This window comes from Neofelis nebulosa, chromosome 10 (genome assembly GCF_028018385.1).
Source record: "Neofelis nebulosa isolate mNeoNeb1 chromosome 10, mNeoNeb1.pri, whole genome shotgun sequence".
Lineage (NCBI taxonomy): Eukaryota > Metazoa > Chordata > Mammalia > Carnivora > Felidae > Neofelis > Neofelis nebulosa.
Window position 1 is genome coordinate 109,821,006 of NC_080791.1, and position 13,058 is coordinate 109,834,063.

The following is a 13,058-nucleotide window of genomic DNA, read 5'->3' on the forward strand; positions in this document are numbered from 1 at the left end:
TTTGAGAAGATAAAACCAATTAAATCATCTAAAGAACCTAGAACCACATAGGGGTGGGAGGGATCCTCAGAGACCTACCCTGTTCCACCTTACACTTCCCATTTGCAGGCCCCTCCTCCTTTTAATTTTGGGGGAGACGTCATGTGACCCCCTATGCTGTGAGCTCCACGGGGGGCAGGAACTAGGCCCATCTGGTTCCTGATGTACCCCAGCTCCCAGCACAGAGTGGCTTGTGATGGATGCTAGTATGCTTGTACACTCAAGAAGGAATGAAAACATTTTTGAAAGGGAAAAGAGGAACATAAATACCAATGCCACAGAGCATCAGTTGACCTGGGCTAGAATCCAGTGCCTTCCTTTTACAAGTGCAGTAGCTGAGGCCCTGGGAGTGGCGACATGTAGGAAGGGCTTCCAGTTACCAGGTAGCTACACCCCCCACAGGCTACATCCTTTCTCCTGTCAGCCCTATGAGGTACAGAAGTACATGCGATTAATACCCCCTTGGCCTAGATGAGTAGTGTGTCAGTGGTTACAATAACTTGCCCAAGGTTACCTACGTTACCAGGCAGAATCAGAATTCCGTGTTTCCCCGGGGGGGGGGGGGGGGGCCGGGGAGGTGGCCGCCACCCCCTGGGGGGGGAACAATGTCTGGAGACAAGGGAAAGGGATAGGCGTGGGGGGTGCCCGGGTAGCCGGAGGACTAGGAGATACGTGGAGGAAGTGGTGACTTGCCTGGTTTCCCGAAGGACCAGAGTGCCCAGCCTGGTTCGAGCACTCCGTGCTCCCACTCAAGCCGCGGCTATGGGTGGCAGGAAGCCGGAAACTCTCCCCCACCGGGAGCCCTTCCTCAGCTGGGACGAGCTCACCGTGGGCCGCTCTCCCAGGAAAACGGCCCGGCAGGGGCAGAAGGGGGAAGGAGGGGCTGCCGGCTCGGCGAGGACCACTGACGCACAGCTTCAAACAGCGTGCCACCGCCGGCCTGCTGGGAAACGGCGCAGCGCAGACCAATCGGGCCGGAGGCGGAGACCGGTTGGCTCCCGAGCATGCCGGGCGGGGCGGGGAGCCCAGGAAAGGGAGGGAGGGGCGGGGCACGGCACCAGCCGAGAGGCCGAGCCCTCTCCGCCCCACCCCGCGGCAGGCCTGCCGGGGGTGTCGCCCCGGCCCCTCACCCCCACTCCCGGCCCCGTGCCTGTTGGGGACCCTCCACGTGACTCGGTGATGCAGAACGGTCGTGACCTTCAGCGTGTGTCTGTGAGGGTCCCAACAACAGTGCGGCTTTGCGCCCGGCCCTGCCTGTGGGTGCGGGGACGTGTGGGTGTGTGGGCATGTGTGGGTGTGTTGGGGAGGGTGCCCAGCGACATGTGACAAAGGCTCCCGTCTCCGGGAGATGGTGAAGGGGCCCGCGAGCTGGCGCTTTGTCTGGCTGCCTGCAGAGTGACGGTTGGCGCAGCGGCGGCGGGCGCCCGTGCGGTGCAGGATGCCGGGGCGCCAGGGTGGCCGGGGGCGCGCGCGCCCGTGCCAGGGTGAGTGCGCTGCGGCAGCGCCGGGGGACTGCGCGGCGGGCCCGCGCCGGCCCGGGCCTCGGGCGTGACCGGGAGCCACCCGTGGGCGCTGCAGTGGCCGCGTGTCCCCGTGACCTCGGGAGCCAGCCGGCCCGGGTGGATCCCCGTGCGCCCCTCCCCGTCCGCCCTCCACGTGCGTGTCCGCGGAGCGCGCGCTCGCCGGCGCGCACCCGCCTGCCTGTCTTCGCCGCCGCCGCCGCCGCCGCCGCCGCCGCCGCCGCCGGGAGCCGCCGGGAAAAGGTGCCGGGAACCGAGTGAGCCGGGGCCGCGGGCCCGAGCGCCATGGGCTGGAGGGCGCGCGGCGGGCGGCCGGTCAGCCCCTGGCCTCGCCCCCGCGGGAGAGCCGCCTGGAGTCGGCGGGGGCTGGCCAGGCCCACGGGGAGGCCGGCCCGCTCCCCCTGAGCTACAGACACCAGGTGAGGGGGGCTGCGGGGCACAACAGCAGTGGCTGGCCAGGGAGGGGCACGGGGCCAAGGGAGGGGCTTGGGGGGGGGGTGTCTTCCCTGGAGGGGGAGGAATGGTGCGGAGGGAGGGGGCTGGCGATTCCTGGAGACGCCAGAGAAAGGAAGTTCCGGGACCCTCCCTGCTCTAGTGCCCACCTCCGCTTCCTGCCTCATGCTGCACTTCATCCCCAAGGCCAGGACCCCCCTACCTGGTTGGGAAATGTGACCTTTGCTGTGGGGGGCCTGGCAGGCCCCAGCCTTCTTTCATCTCTGGGGGGCCCTCCGGGCCTCTGACCCTGATCCCCACCCAGACCAGGCTCCAGGAGCTGACCCTGGGGACCGGGCCCCCGGGCACAGTGGGCACCTGCACCAGCCCCACCTGTGCCTGGGCTGTGGCCCTTCCCTACAGGGCGCTCACCATGGCCCCGCCACTCCTGCTGCTGCTGCTGGCCAGTGGAGCGGCCGCCTGCCCACTGCCCTGTGTCTGCCAGAACCTGTCCGAATCACTCAGCACCCTCTGTGCCCACCGAGGCCTGCTGTTCGTGCCACCCAACGTGGACCGCCGCACCGTGGAGCTGCGGCTGGCTGACAACTTCATCCAGGCCTTGGGGCCACCGGACTTCCGGAACATGACAGGGCTGGTGGACCTGACGCTTTCCCGGAATGCCATCACCCGCATTGGGGCCCGCGCTTTTGGGGACCTGGAGAGCCTACGTTCCCTGCATCTGGACGGGAATAGGTTGGTTGAGCTGGGCACCGGCAGCCTGCGGGGCCCCGTCAACCTGCAGCACCTCATCCTCAGTGGCAACCAGCTGGGCCGAATCTCGCCCGGGGCCTTCGACGACTTCCTGGACAGCCTGGAGGACCTCGACTTGTCCTACAACAACCTGCGGCAGGTGCCCTGGGCCGGCATCGGTGCCATGCCTGCCCTGCACACGCTCAACCTGGACCACAACCTCATCGACGCACTGCCCCCGGGCGCCTTCGCCCAGCTCAGCCAGCTCTCCCGTCTCGACCTCACCTCCAACCGCCTGGCCACGCTGGCACCAGACCCGCTCTTTTCCCGGGGGCGCGACGCGGAGGCCTCACCCGCCCCCCTGGTGCTGAGCTTCAGCGGGAACCCCCTGCACTGCAACTGCGAGCTGCTGTGGCTGCGGAGGCTGGCCCGGCCGGACGACCTGGAGACATGCGCCTCCCCTCCAGGCCTGGCCGGCCGCTACTTCTGGGCAGTGCCAGAGGGCGAGTTCTCCTGCGAGCCGCCCCTCATCGCCCGCCACACGCAGCGCCTCTGGGTGCTGGAGGGCCAGCGGGCCACTCTGAGATGCCGGGCCCTCGGTGACCCTGCGCCCACCATGCACTGGGTCGGCCCTGATGACCGCCTGGTTGGCAACTCCTCCCGAGCCCGGGCTTTCCCCAACGGGACCCTGGAGATCGGGGTGACGGGCTCTGGGGACGCAGGGGGCTACACCTGCATTGCCACCAACCCTGCCGGGGAGGCCACAGCCCGTGTGGAGCTACGGGTGCTGGCCTTGCCCCACGGCGGGAACGGCAGTGCTGAGGGGGGCCGCCCAGGGCCCTCGGACATTGCCGCCTCGGCCCGCACTGCTGCCGAGGGCGAGGGGACACTGGAGTCTGAGCCAGCTGTGCAGGTGACAGAGGTGACTGCAACCTCAGGGCTGGTGAGCTGGGGGCCAGGGCGGCCAGCCGACCCTGTGTGGATGTTCCAAATCCAGTATAACAGCAGTGAAGATGAGACCCTCATCTACCGGTGAGGATGCGCTTTGCTGCCCACAGCCCCAGCTTGGCTCCCAGCTGCCCTCTGAGCCCCTCTCCACCCCTCCAGCACTCACCAGCTTTCACACACCCCTCCTAAGCTTCCTGGGGGGGGGGGGGGGGGGTGGGGGTGGGGGATGCAGAGGGAGGGGAGGGGCAGGCACCAGGGAGAGGGGGAGTGCCCCAAGAGAAGTCTCTCGGTGTGGCTGAGTGAGTACAGGCTTCCCGGGGTTTGGTCTCTGTTCAAGCACACAAGCCTGGGCTGCACATGTGTTATTTCGGGCTCTGGCGATGTGATTCTCCACCACCTCCTTGCCTTGCCCTGGCTTGTGCATCAGCACACATGCCTGTCTGTCCCCTTGCACTGTCCCCAATTGCAAAAATGCATGCCTGTTTTGGTTTCTCTGCCTTCTTCAGTAAACAAACAAGGCCCATGTGGTCCTAGGGGAGGGGAGTGTTCAGAGCTGGGACTCAGGAGCATGCAGTGCGGGTGGGTGGCGGGTGGTGAAGGGGCCTTTGAGGCCATGCGGGGCTGGGGGCTGGGGGCTGGGGTCAGAGCCTGGACCTGGGCTCTGACCACCCACCCTTGCCCATAGGATTGTCCCGGCCTCCAGCCACCACTTCCTGCTGAAGCACCTAGTCCCTGGTGCCGACTATGACCTCTGCCTGCTGGCCCTGTCACCTGCCGCTGGGCCTTCCGACCTCACAGCCACCCGGCTGCTGGGCTGTGCCCGTTTCTCCACGCTACCGGCTGCGCCCCTGTGCCACGCCCTGCAGGCCCACGTGCTGGGCGGGACCCTGACCGTGGCCGTGGGGGGTGTGCTGGTGGCTGCCTTACTGGTCTTCACCGTGGCCTTGCTGGTTCGGGGCCGGGGGGCCGGGAATGGCCGCCTCCCCCTCAAGCTTAGCCACGTCCAATCCCAGACCAATGGAGGCCCCAGCCCCACGCCCAAGGCCCACCCGCCGCGGAGCCCGCCGCCTCGGCCCCAGCGCAGCTGCTCCCTGGACCTGGGGGATGCTGGCGGGTGCTACGGTTACGCCAGGCGCCTCGGAGGAGCCTGGGCCCGACGGAGCCACTCTGTGCATGGGGGGCTGCTCGGGGCAGGGTGCCGGGGGGTGGGGGGCAGCACGGAGCAGCTGGAAGAGAGTGTGGTGTGATGGGAAGGGAGTCGGCCCAGGGCGGGCTGGGGAAGGGGCAGAGGGTGTGGGGCGGGCAGCTGCCGGGCCTGGTTGGGTCGGCACTGCCTGGGAGTCCCTCCTGATTTTACCCTTGGTACCTCAGGCCTCCTCTGTGCTTGGCCAGGCAGGGGGCCCTCTCCCTGGTTTTGGCCTCCAGACCTGCGTTCCACTGACAGGTGCTCACAGCCACCGAAGCAGGGGCTGCACCAACCAAGCAGGAGTCTTGTTTTTCTTTATAATAAAATTGTTGGGTACACCTCAGTGCTAGCCTTGTCTTGTCCTGCTAGGCTCCTGAGGGGAGGGGGAACATGTGGGCCAGTAGAGGCACACGGACACAACAGGGTCAGGCCTGGGGCTGCCAGCCCCACGGAGGCGGCCCAAACGGCCCGAGCCTCATCCGCCTGATAGCGGAGTGCTGGGATCTGGTGCCTCCTGTCCCAGCCTCTAGACCCAGCCTCTAGACAGCTGGTGGGTGGGGGACTATGCCTGAGCCCTCTGCGCCCCGTTCTTCTATCTGTAAGGACAGAACGCTCCTCCCTGGCAGGACGCGGACAAGACGTGACATCCTCATGGAGGCATGGATGTCACAATACCCAGTGGCAACAGGGGCCCCGGGGGACATGGCACAGCCCTTCAGGGCAAAGAGACCTGAACTGGCAACATTCTTAACTCTGTAAGAAAGTCCCCCATGGCTCCCGTCAGTGACAGCCTTATTCACCATCTCCCTGGGCAGCTTCTGGATTTGTAAAATATCATCCCAGAGGGACTAGAAGAGCCTCGGAATTCCACTGCCCTGCTGTCAGCCCAAGACCTCCTGGAAGGTGCTGTCAGGGCTATGGGCCCTGACCTCTCAGCTGCTCCCCCGTGGCTTTGCTCTGGGCTTGTCCGGAAAGACGGAGTCAAACCCTCACTGGACACTGGAGGGGCAAACACCAAGGGGTGCCTACACCCACAGGGCCACTGCCCTGCTTCTATGCCCCACTCCAAGAAGCCACAGTCCTGGGCTGGGGGGGCACGCCCTGCTCTGCCTCCTCTCTGCCCGAGATCCCTGCCAGCCTCTGAACAATCATGGCTCCCGGTCACAGCTGGGAGGGATCTGTGCTCCAAGTACTTGCAGATCTGTGGTTCTTCACCCTGCACGGGGCACACCCAAATGCTTCGAGAGCACGCAGGTGCCTGGGCCCCACTGTGGACGGTGGGCACAGGCACCCCAGGGCCTGTGATGGTGCCTGGGCTATGACAGCCACGGTCCACACACCAAGGGGCGCACGAGTGTCTCTGTGTGCGGCCCGCCGTGGTTCTAGTGGGCACCTGGGGAGAACCGGCACAAGAAGATATGTGTGCACACGTGTGCTGGCCAAGCTCACACACTTGTGGGTTTGCACAGTGTTGACACACACGTGTGCCTGCCCTCCCAGCCCCAGAACACATACCTGGATGTGGCCGGGGAGAGACCCCGGGTTAAATAAAGGAAACAGAAGAACAGGAGAGCCTGAGCCCTCCTGGGGGCCGTGGAGAGAAGGCAGGGATGACACAGGGCTGAAGGGCCCGTGGCAGAGGGACAAGGAGCGGAGAGCTGCAAGGTGGCAGGTGCAGGGTTCGCGGGAGGCTTTAGACATGCCAGGGTGTGAATTTGGGGAGGACCCTGCGGCCCCAAGGAACTAGAAACACGTGTCCCACAGGTGGCCTTCCCACCTTCCTCCCTGGGAGCCCCCTGGCCCTGGTCTCCCTCGTCCAGGGAGCTCTAAGGCAAGCAGGTATTCGTGAACCTGCCAGGCTGTGGGACAGGTGGAGGATCCCATGGCCCAAGGGCCAGTCAGGGTCACCAATAAGGACAACACAGAGCAACATGGGCAGGCAGGCGAAGGGTGGCATAGCCGGGACCCACACTAGGGTCATGGTGTGGTCATGCTGGCCACCCAGCCCCCAAAGCAGCCCCAGGACGCCATGTTGGGAAAACCAAGACCCCTCAGAAGCAGCGTGAACACATGACATCACAACGCATCTCTGTACGTGTGCAGGAAACCACCCCCAGACCAGGAGCCCCGAGGCTTCCCATAGACCCCCAACAGGGCCATTCCCTCTGAGGTGGGCCGAGGGCCCGAGGGGAAACAGCTGACCAAGCACTGGCCCCACAGTCTCCCTTCCTCCCTCTTCCCCTCCCAGGAGCTTTCTCGAAAGGCTACCGCACCCGCTGGGGCTGCTGCCACAGCTGAGAGGGCTGTCACAGGGCACCAAGAGAGGACAGGGCTGCCTACGTGGCCTGACACTGCCAGTGGAGCCCGGAGCCCAGGCAGTCCCAGCAGCAGCCAAGAGGAGAAGGCGACACGCGGGGGCCGCCAGCCAGGGCCCCAGCATGTCCCCCCCGCCGACCGCCACCGCCACCGTGCACGGCAAGCCAGGGAGGGCGTCCTCTGCACCGGGCGCCTCCCTCCGGAGTCCCAGGAGCCGCACTGGGCGGCACGATCCACTGAGGGCAGAGCCTTTCTTCCCACAGTGTCTACTGGCAGCATCTGCCCGGGGGATGCCCACAGACATGTCAGCAGCGCTGGCCTCAAGGACAAGACGGTACGTGGCTGTGATTTCATCTCTAGCCACAGACACAGGTAACCAAGAGGCCAACGAGCATTTCGGGTCCTTGCCTGGCACCTGCGCTATGAGCCCCCTGCGGCGGGGGAACCCTGGTCTCCCTCTGCCCCCTGCTCGTGCCTCCCGCTGCAGTCTCCCTTTCCCGGCCGTCCCTACTAAAGCACCCGACACGACGCATGTGCCAGGCAAGGGGAAGAGGGGAGTGAGGGCAGACGGGGGTCTCACTTTATGCAAAGTGACCTCATCCACACAGGCTTGTGCTCTCACCCAGGGCTGTCCTGGGATTAAGAATTACCTGGAAAGCTCGTTCAAAACGCAGGCTCTGAGGCCCCCACCCAAACCTGTGGGATCAGAATTTCCAGAAGGGAGGCCTGTAATTTGTGGACAGAACACACAGTCCAAGGGATCTCACCTAAGAGGGGCAGGACGAGTGTGGGGCTCCCCAGAGCAAGACTCTCACCTGTGGCCAAGGGCCAGTGCCCCCCTAAGCATCTGAGAAACCTGGTGCCCAGGCCCACTCCCAGCAATGGTAGAGCAGCCAGGAGAGTCCACGTGCAGCCAAGGACTGTGAGCGACCAGAAGGCAGGCAGGGCCCACAGCCTCTCACCTTTACACCCCGGACTCGGAACTCAGCCAGGGCTCTGCTCATCTTGGTGGCAGCCGTGGGGTGGTCTTTGCCATGGGCAATGACTTTGACCAGCAGGGAATCGTAATGCGGGGAGATGACAGCTCCTTGGAAGGCAGATGCATTATCGAGGCGGATGCCCATGCCCTCTCCGCTCCGGAACACCTGCGGGCAGAAGTCAGGACCTGTGTCGGAAGGGGGAGTCAAGATGTGGCCCCCAGCCCAGGCTGGGCAAGCATGGGTGTGGCAGGGCACTGGGACTGGTACCAGGGCACCACGGGTTAGCCCCAACTCTGGCTTGCGAAGTTCTGCCTCACTCCCGTCAGCAAACCCAGGGGCATACCGACTTCTCTGGGTGCCACAGCCATGGCCTCCTTCTCCCTGAGAGGAGCTGGCAGGGGAAGGGGCAGGAGAGGATAGGGGGCCGCATGTGCAGTGCTCAGGGGCTGACGCAGAGCCTAGCAGGGCGCAGAGAGGGGCCCCAGGCAGGCAGGGGCCAGATCCCATCGACCTTCCACCTGCCTGCCTGACCAACCCTCGTGCCTTGCAGATTCATCCCACAGGCGTTTGCACCCACTACGTGCCAGGCACTGGGGCGAACAGCTCAAAGAGAGTCTCTGCTCACAGGGGGCTCCCAGCTTGCTGGGCGAGGGAACGGACAAACAAGGAAATACAGACTGTTGACCGGGACGCTGTAGGATAAGAGCCCAGGGACAGAGAGAAGGCAGGCCAAGGGGTTTTTGTTTTAACATATACAGTAAAGTGATGGGGAAGGCCTCAGTGTCCCCCCCCCCCCCGCCCCCCCTCCCCCGTCAGTTTCTCTTCCTCCCAAAAGGGGAGAATGGGAGGGAGAGGGAGAGGCGGCAGAGGACCGGGCAGGCAGACAGGAAATACTCGGAGAGAGGACTGTACGTGAGTTTGCAGGAAAGCTGGTGCGGGCCTGCGTGCCCAGACAGGAAAGCAGGGCAGAGAAGGACGGGTCACAGAGGCAGACTCGTGGACGGGGGATGGAGGTTTCAAATCAATAGACGGAGACAGGGTCCCGGGGGGACAGAGGTTCAGGGTGTCTGGGGTAACCAGTGCACACAAGCACATCCGTGATGGGGACAGGGAGGAGTTTCTGCAGGGAGAGTGGACACCTGGGACAGGGGACCCCCATGAGCACGGGTGAGGAAGGAGTGGGAGGGACAGCCCGGGGGGCTTGGGACACCCACTGCACCATGTTTCCGCTTCTAAGGGACACAGGCCTGTGTTCGATAAAAAGGAACTTAATAAAATATTTAAGGGTGAACACTCAGCTGTGAGCAGGAACCGTCAGCTAAAAATATTCTGTGGTGAACCAGCCTCAGAGGAGTCAGGCCTCGGAGGGGGAGGGGGGAGGGAGGCAGCGGCGTGTCACAGGGCTGCCCCTTCCCCACTGAGGGCAGGCAGTCGGGGGCCCGCCCGCTGGGCGGCACTCCAGCCTCAGGGCTCGCCCCACCTACGGCTGGGATTGCTCCAGAAACGGGAGTCCAGTGGCAGTTTCCTGCCTCAAGCCTACCAACACCACAACTTTCCAAGTCCAGAGAGCTCCTTCCCTCCCCACACCGCTGCTTTTTCAGAAGCCCAGGACCCATCTCAAAATCATCCTGGCCTTCTCCCTGGATCCCAGAGCAGAGCCTGGCTTCCTGCACATGTCCTGCTTTCTCGGAGGCTCAGACCAGATGGGGAGGCAGCAGACCAGCAGAGCTGGCGGCAGCGCTGCTGACACGCAGGTTCCAGAAGTATCCTTAGGCAGTGTGAGATAGAGGGCCAGGGAACAGGTGCCCCAGCAGGTCAGAGGGCTCCTGCCCCAAGCAGGCCCAGAGGTTGGGAGTGGGGGCAGGGTGGCGGAAGGGAGGGCTGTCTGTGCTGAGAAAAGAGAGGAGGTACAGGAGATATTCCCGCGGGCGGAGGCACGGCAGGGCCCCCCTCGTCTGCCCACCCAGTCCCTGGCAGCCCCGAGCGAGCCTGCCTCCTCCTTGCCCTGCGCCATCTCCCGACTCCCTCACTCAGCCTTAACGGGCCCCTTGCTCAGCTGGTCCCCACCACTGGGACATCTGGGCCCTGATCCTTTGCGGTGACCCCTGGGTCCTGCCCTGCCAATCACACTCCCTCAGACTGAAGTCAGGACAGAGGCCACCACTCTGTCTCTGGGCTCTTTTAAGAAGCCAAAGTCAAGGGCCTGGCTTTGTTTCTGGGGACCCTACCTTTGGCTCCACACAGCTGGTCTGCCTCCTGTTCACTCACTGGCTCCTTAGTCTGCACTCATGACAGTCCCCGCGGCCCCCAGAATGCTCTCCCTGACTCTTGGACAGCACCTGGTTCCCCTGTGCCCTAAGCCAACCGAAGTGGGGGTCTTCCCTCCTGGCCAGGCCCACAGGAGGGTCTTCTCGTCCAGACTGAGACCAGGCTGTGCTCTATCAGGTGCTGGCGTACCTCGATGCGGCCAGTGTCTGGCTGGAAGCTGCGCGCGGGGTCCTCAGTGGTGACCCGGCACTGAATGGCACAGCCGTTGATACGGATGTTCTCCTGCCGCAGGCCCAGGTCGGGCAGGCTCCGGCCCTCGGCCACGTGGATCTGGGCATGGACCAGGTCCACACTGCAGGGGGGCAGGGAGGAGGGGAGCGTGAGGTGGGTGGGGGGGAGGGCGGGGGGGGGGGGGGAGGCCGGGGGGTGGTGCCCACAGCCAGGCCGGCCTCGCCCCACCCCTCCCTGTCCCACCCCTTCACCAGCTGGGGCAGTCAGTTCCTCCCAACCAGACCAGCAGCCGCTGCCCACTGCCCACCGCCCACTGCCCACTGCCCACCGGCGGCCCTGTGCAGTCTGAACAAGGAGAAGGTGGCAGCTAGAGAGGGGCGAATGGAAAGATTTGCATCTGCCTGCTCTTGTACTCCCACCAAACAACCCCTCCCCACACTCGGCCCTTTTTCCCTGGGGTCTCTCTGTCCTCCTGCCTTCCCCCAAACCCTCCCCGGTTCAAGCTGGATTTGAAGCCTCGGACGCTGCACCCAGAGCGGCATGTGCTACACCGTGGCGAAGGTGGGGGGCAGTTTGCAAGGGAACAGGGTTGTGAGGGCCAGGCTTGCTGAAGCTGTTGAGAGAGTCCGCGTGGGCAGGTGGGCGGGTGGGCTGGTGCCGGGGTGAGGACACCGCCCTTCCAGGACCAGGGTCGCAGCTGGGCTTAGCTCCAGACCCCGCCCTGAAGGAGACGTTAGTGTACAAAACTCTCCGGATGTGCATGATTTTATAAGCTCAGCCTCACTGACTGCCATGCTCCTAAGGACAGCAACAAATCCAAGAGGAACAGCTGTTTAAAAAAAAAAAAAAAAAAAAAAAAAAAACTCAAGGTTTTAAATTTATTGTCACTGAAGCTTGTGGTAAGGACAGGCTGGAAACTACACTGGCAGATTTTCCTCAGTGTTTTGTATTTCCGACTAAAGCACTTCATAGTAGTGACGGTGATTACCATGCATCACCACGTCCACACGCCAGGGACTTAAGGCTGGGTGCTCTTTTCAAGCTTGATCTCCACAATGACGCTCTGGGAGTCTGTCATTTCCATCAGAGGAGGAGCCTGAGGGTCAGAGAGGCTGCAGCTCGCCCAAGCTCTATGCGGCCAGTGACCTGGAAGGAACCTGTGCCCTGCTCTGTGTCTGTCTGACACAAAACCTCTACTCCGGGGCAAGCATCGACCCCCACCCTTAACAGACCAGGCTTGCAGCAGGCTCAAGGCTGATGAGAAGTTTTAGTGGCACAACTGGGCAAAGTCTCACGGAGCAAGAATCTGAAGCTGGAGCATCCACCTCAGCTCAGGATTTACCTCAAGGGAGCAAGGAGTCTGGGGGCCTCTGAGCACCTGCTGGGCAAAGGCAGGTGCCCCACAGCATCCTCAATGTCAGGTGGGGTCAGAGGTCAGGGAAGCAACAAACTGTCAGGAAAGTGCCAGGGTGAGATGGACTGGCCCAAAGCCAGGGCTTAACACTTGAAGAGCTCAAAATATGTATCTTGAAACAACGGAACTGTTTATAAAATGGGCAGATTTTTAAAATGTCCGTACTCATTGCTTGTGGGAATACAAACTGAGACAAGCAATCTGGAAGGCTGATTAGGCTTTGCTCAGGTAACCACACTGAAAATGTTTATCTCCAGACCTCTTCACAGGGGAAGGGAAAGATTCAGGTGCAAAGAACATTAACTGACTACCCTTATAAGCCACAAAACCCAGAGATGACATGTAGTAACAGAGGGTTATGTATATAAGTTATGATACACACATATCTAAAGTATTACCTGGAGAGTGCTTTCAACAGTATTAAAAGTAGAAGAGGGGGGCCTGGGGGACTCAGTCGGTTGAGCATCCGTCCGACTCTTGATTTTGGCTCGGGTCATGATCTCACGGTTTGTGGGATCGAGCCCCACGTCGGGCTCTGCACTGATAGTGCAGAGCCTGCTTGGGACTCTCTTTCTCCCTCTCTCTGCCCCTCTCCTGATCACACATTCTGTCTCTCAAAATAAATAAATAAACTTAAAAAAATTTTTTTAGGGGCGCCTGGGTGGCTCAGTCGGTTAAGCGGCCGACTTCGGCTCAGGTCACGATCTCGCAGTGCGTGAGTTCGAGCCCCGCGTCGGGCTCTGTGCTGACAGCTCAGAGCCTGGAGCCTGTTTCAGATTCTGTGTCTCCCTCTCTCTCTGCCCCTCCCCTGTTCATGCTCTGTCTCTCTCTGTCTCAAAAATAAATAAACATTAAAAAAAAAAAAAAAAAATTAAAAAAAAAAAATTTTTTTTAAATAAAAATAAAAGTAGAATAGAAATTCTGCCCAAAGCATCTCAGTTGTGTCTAACTATTTATATACTAAAATACATACA

General features: G+C 62.4%; 2 protein-coding genes across 7 annotated transcripts in view; one reads left to right on the forward strand and one right to left on the reverse strand.

Annotated features, from left to right (window-relative positions):
- The window catches only part of PC (pyruvate carboxylase), a 102,398-nt gene that overhangs the window by 6,577 nt on the left and 82,763 nt on the right, over positions 1-13,058 (reverse strand). For all 6 annotated transcript variants that reach the window (XM_058689779.1, XM_058689780.1, XM_058689781.1 and 3 more), the window contains 2 exons: positions 10,629-10,791; positions 8,154-8,336 (listed from right to left, as the gene is read on the reverse strand). In XM_058689779.1, coding sequence (XP_058545762.1) covers positions 8,154-8,336; positions 10,629-10,791 — 346 coding nt within the window. The remainder of the gene's footprint in view (positions 1-8,153; positions 8,337-10,628; positions 10,792-13,058) is intronic.
- On the forward strand, positions 1,850-5,218 carry LRFN4 (leucine rich repeat and fibronectin type III domain containing 4). Its single transcript, XM_058689784.1, has 3 exons — positions 1,850-1,978; positions 2,415-3,773; positions 4,375-5,218. Exons 2-3 carry the CDS (start codon positions 2,425-2,427, stop codon positions 4,934-4,936), a joined length of 1,911 nt encoding a protein of 636 aa, XP_058545767.1. The 5' UTR covers positions 1,850-1,978; positions 2,415-2,424; the 3' UTR covers positions 4,937-5,218.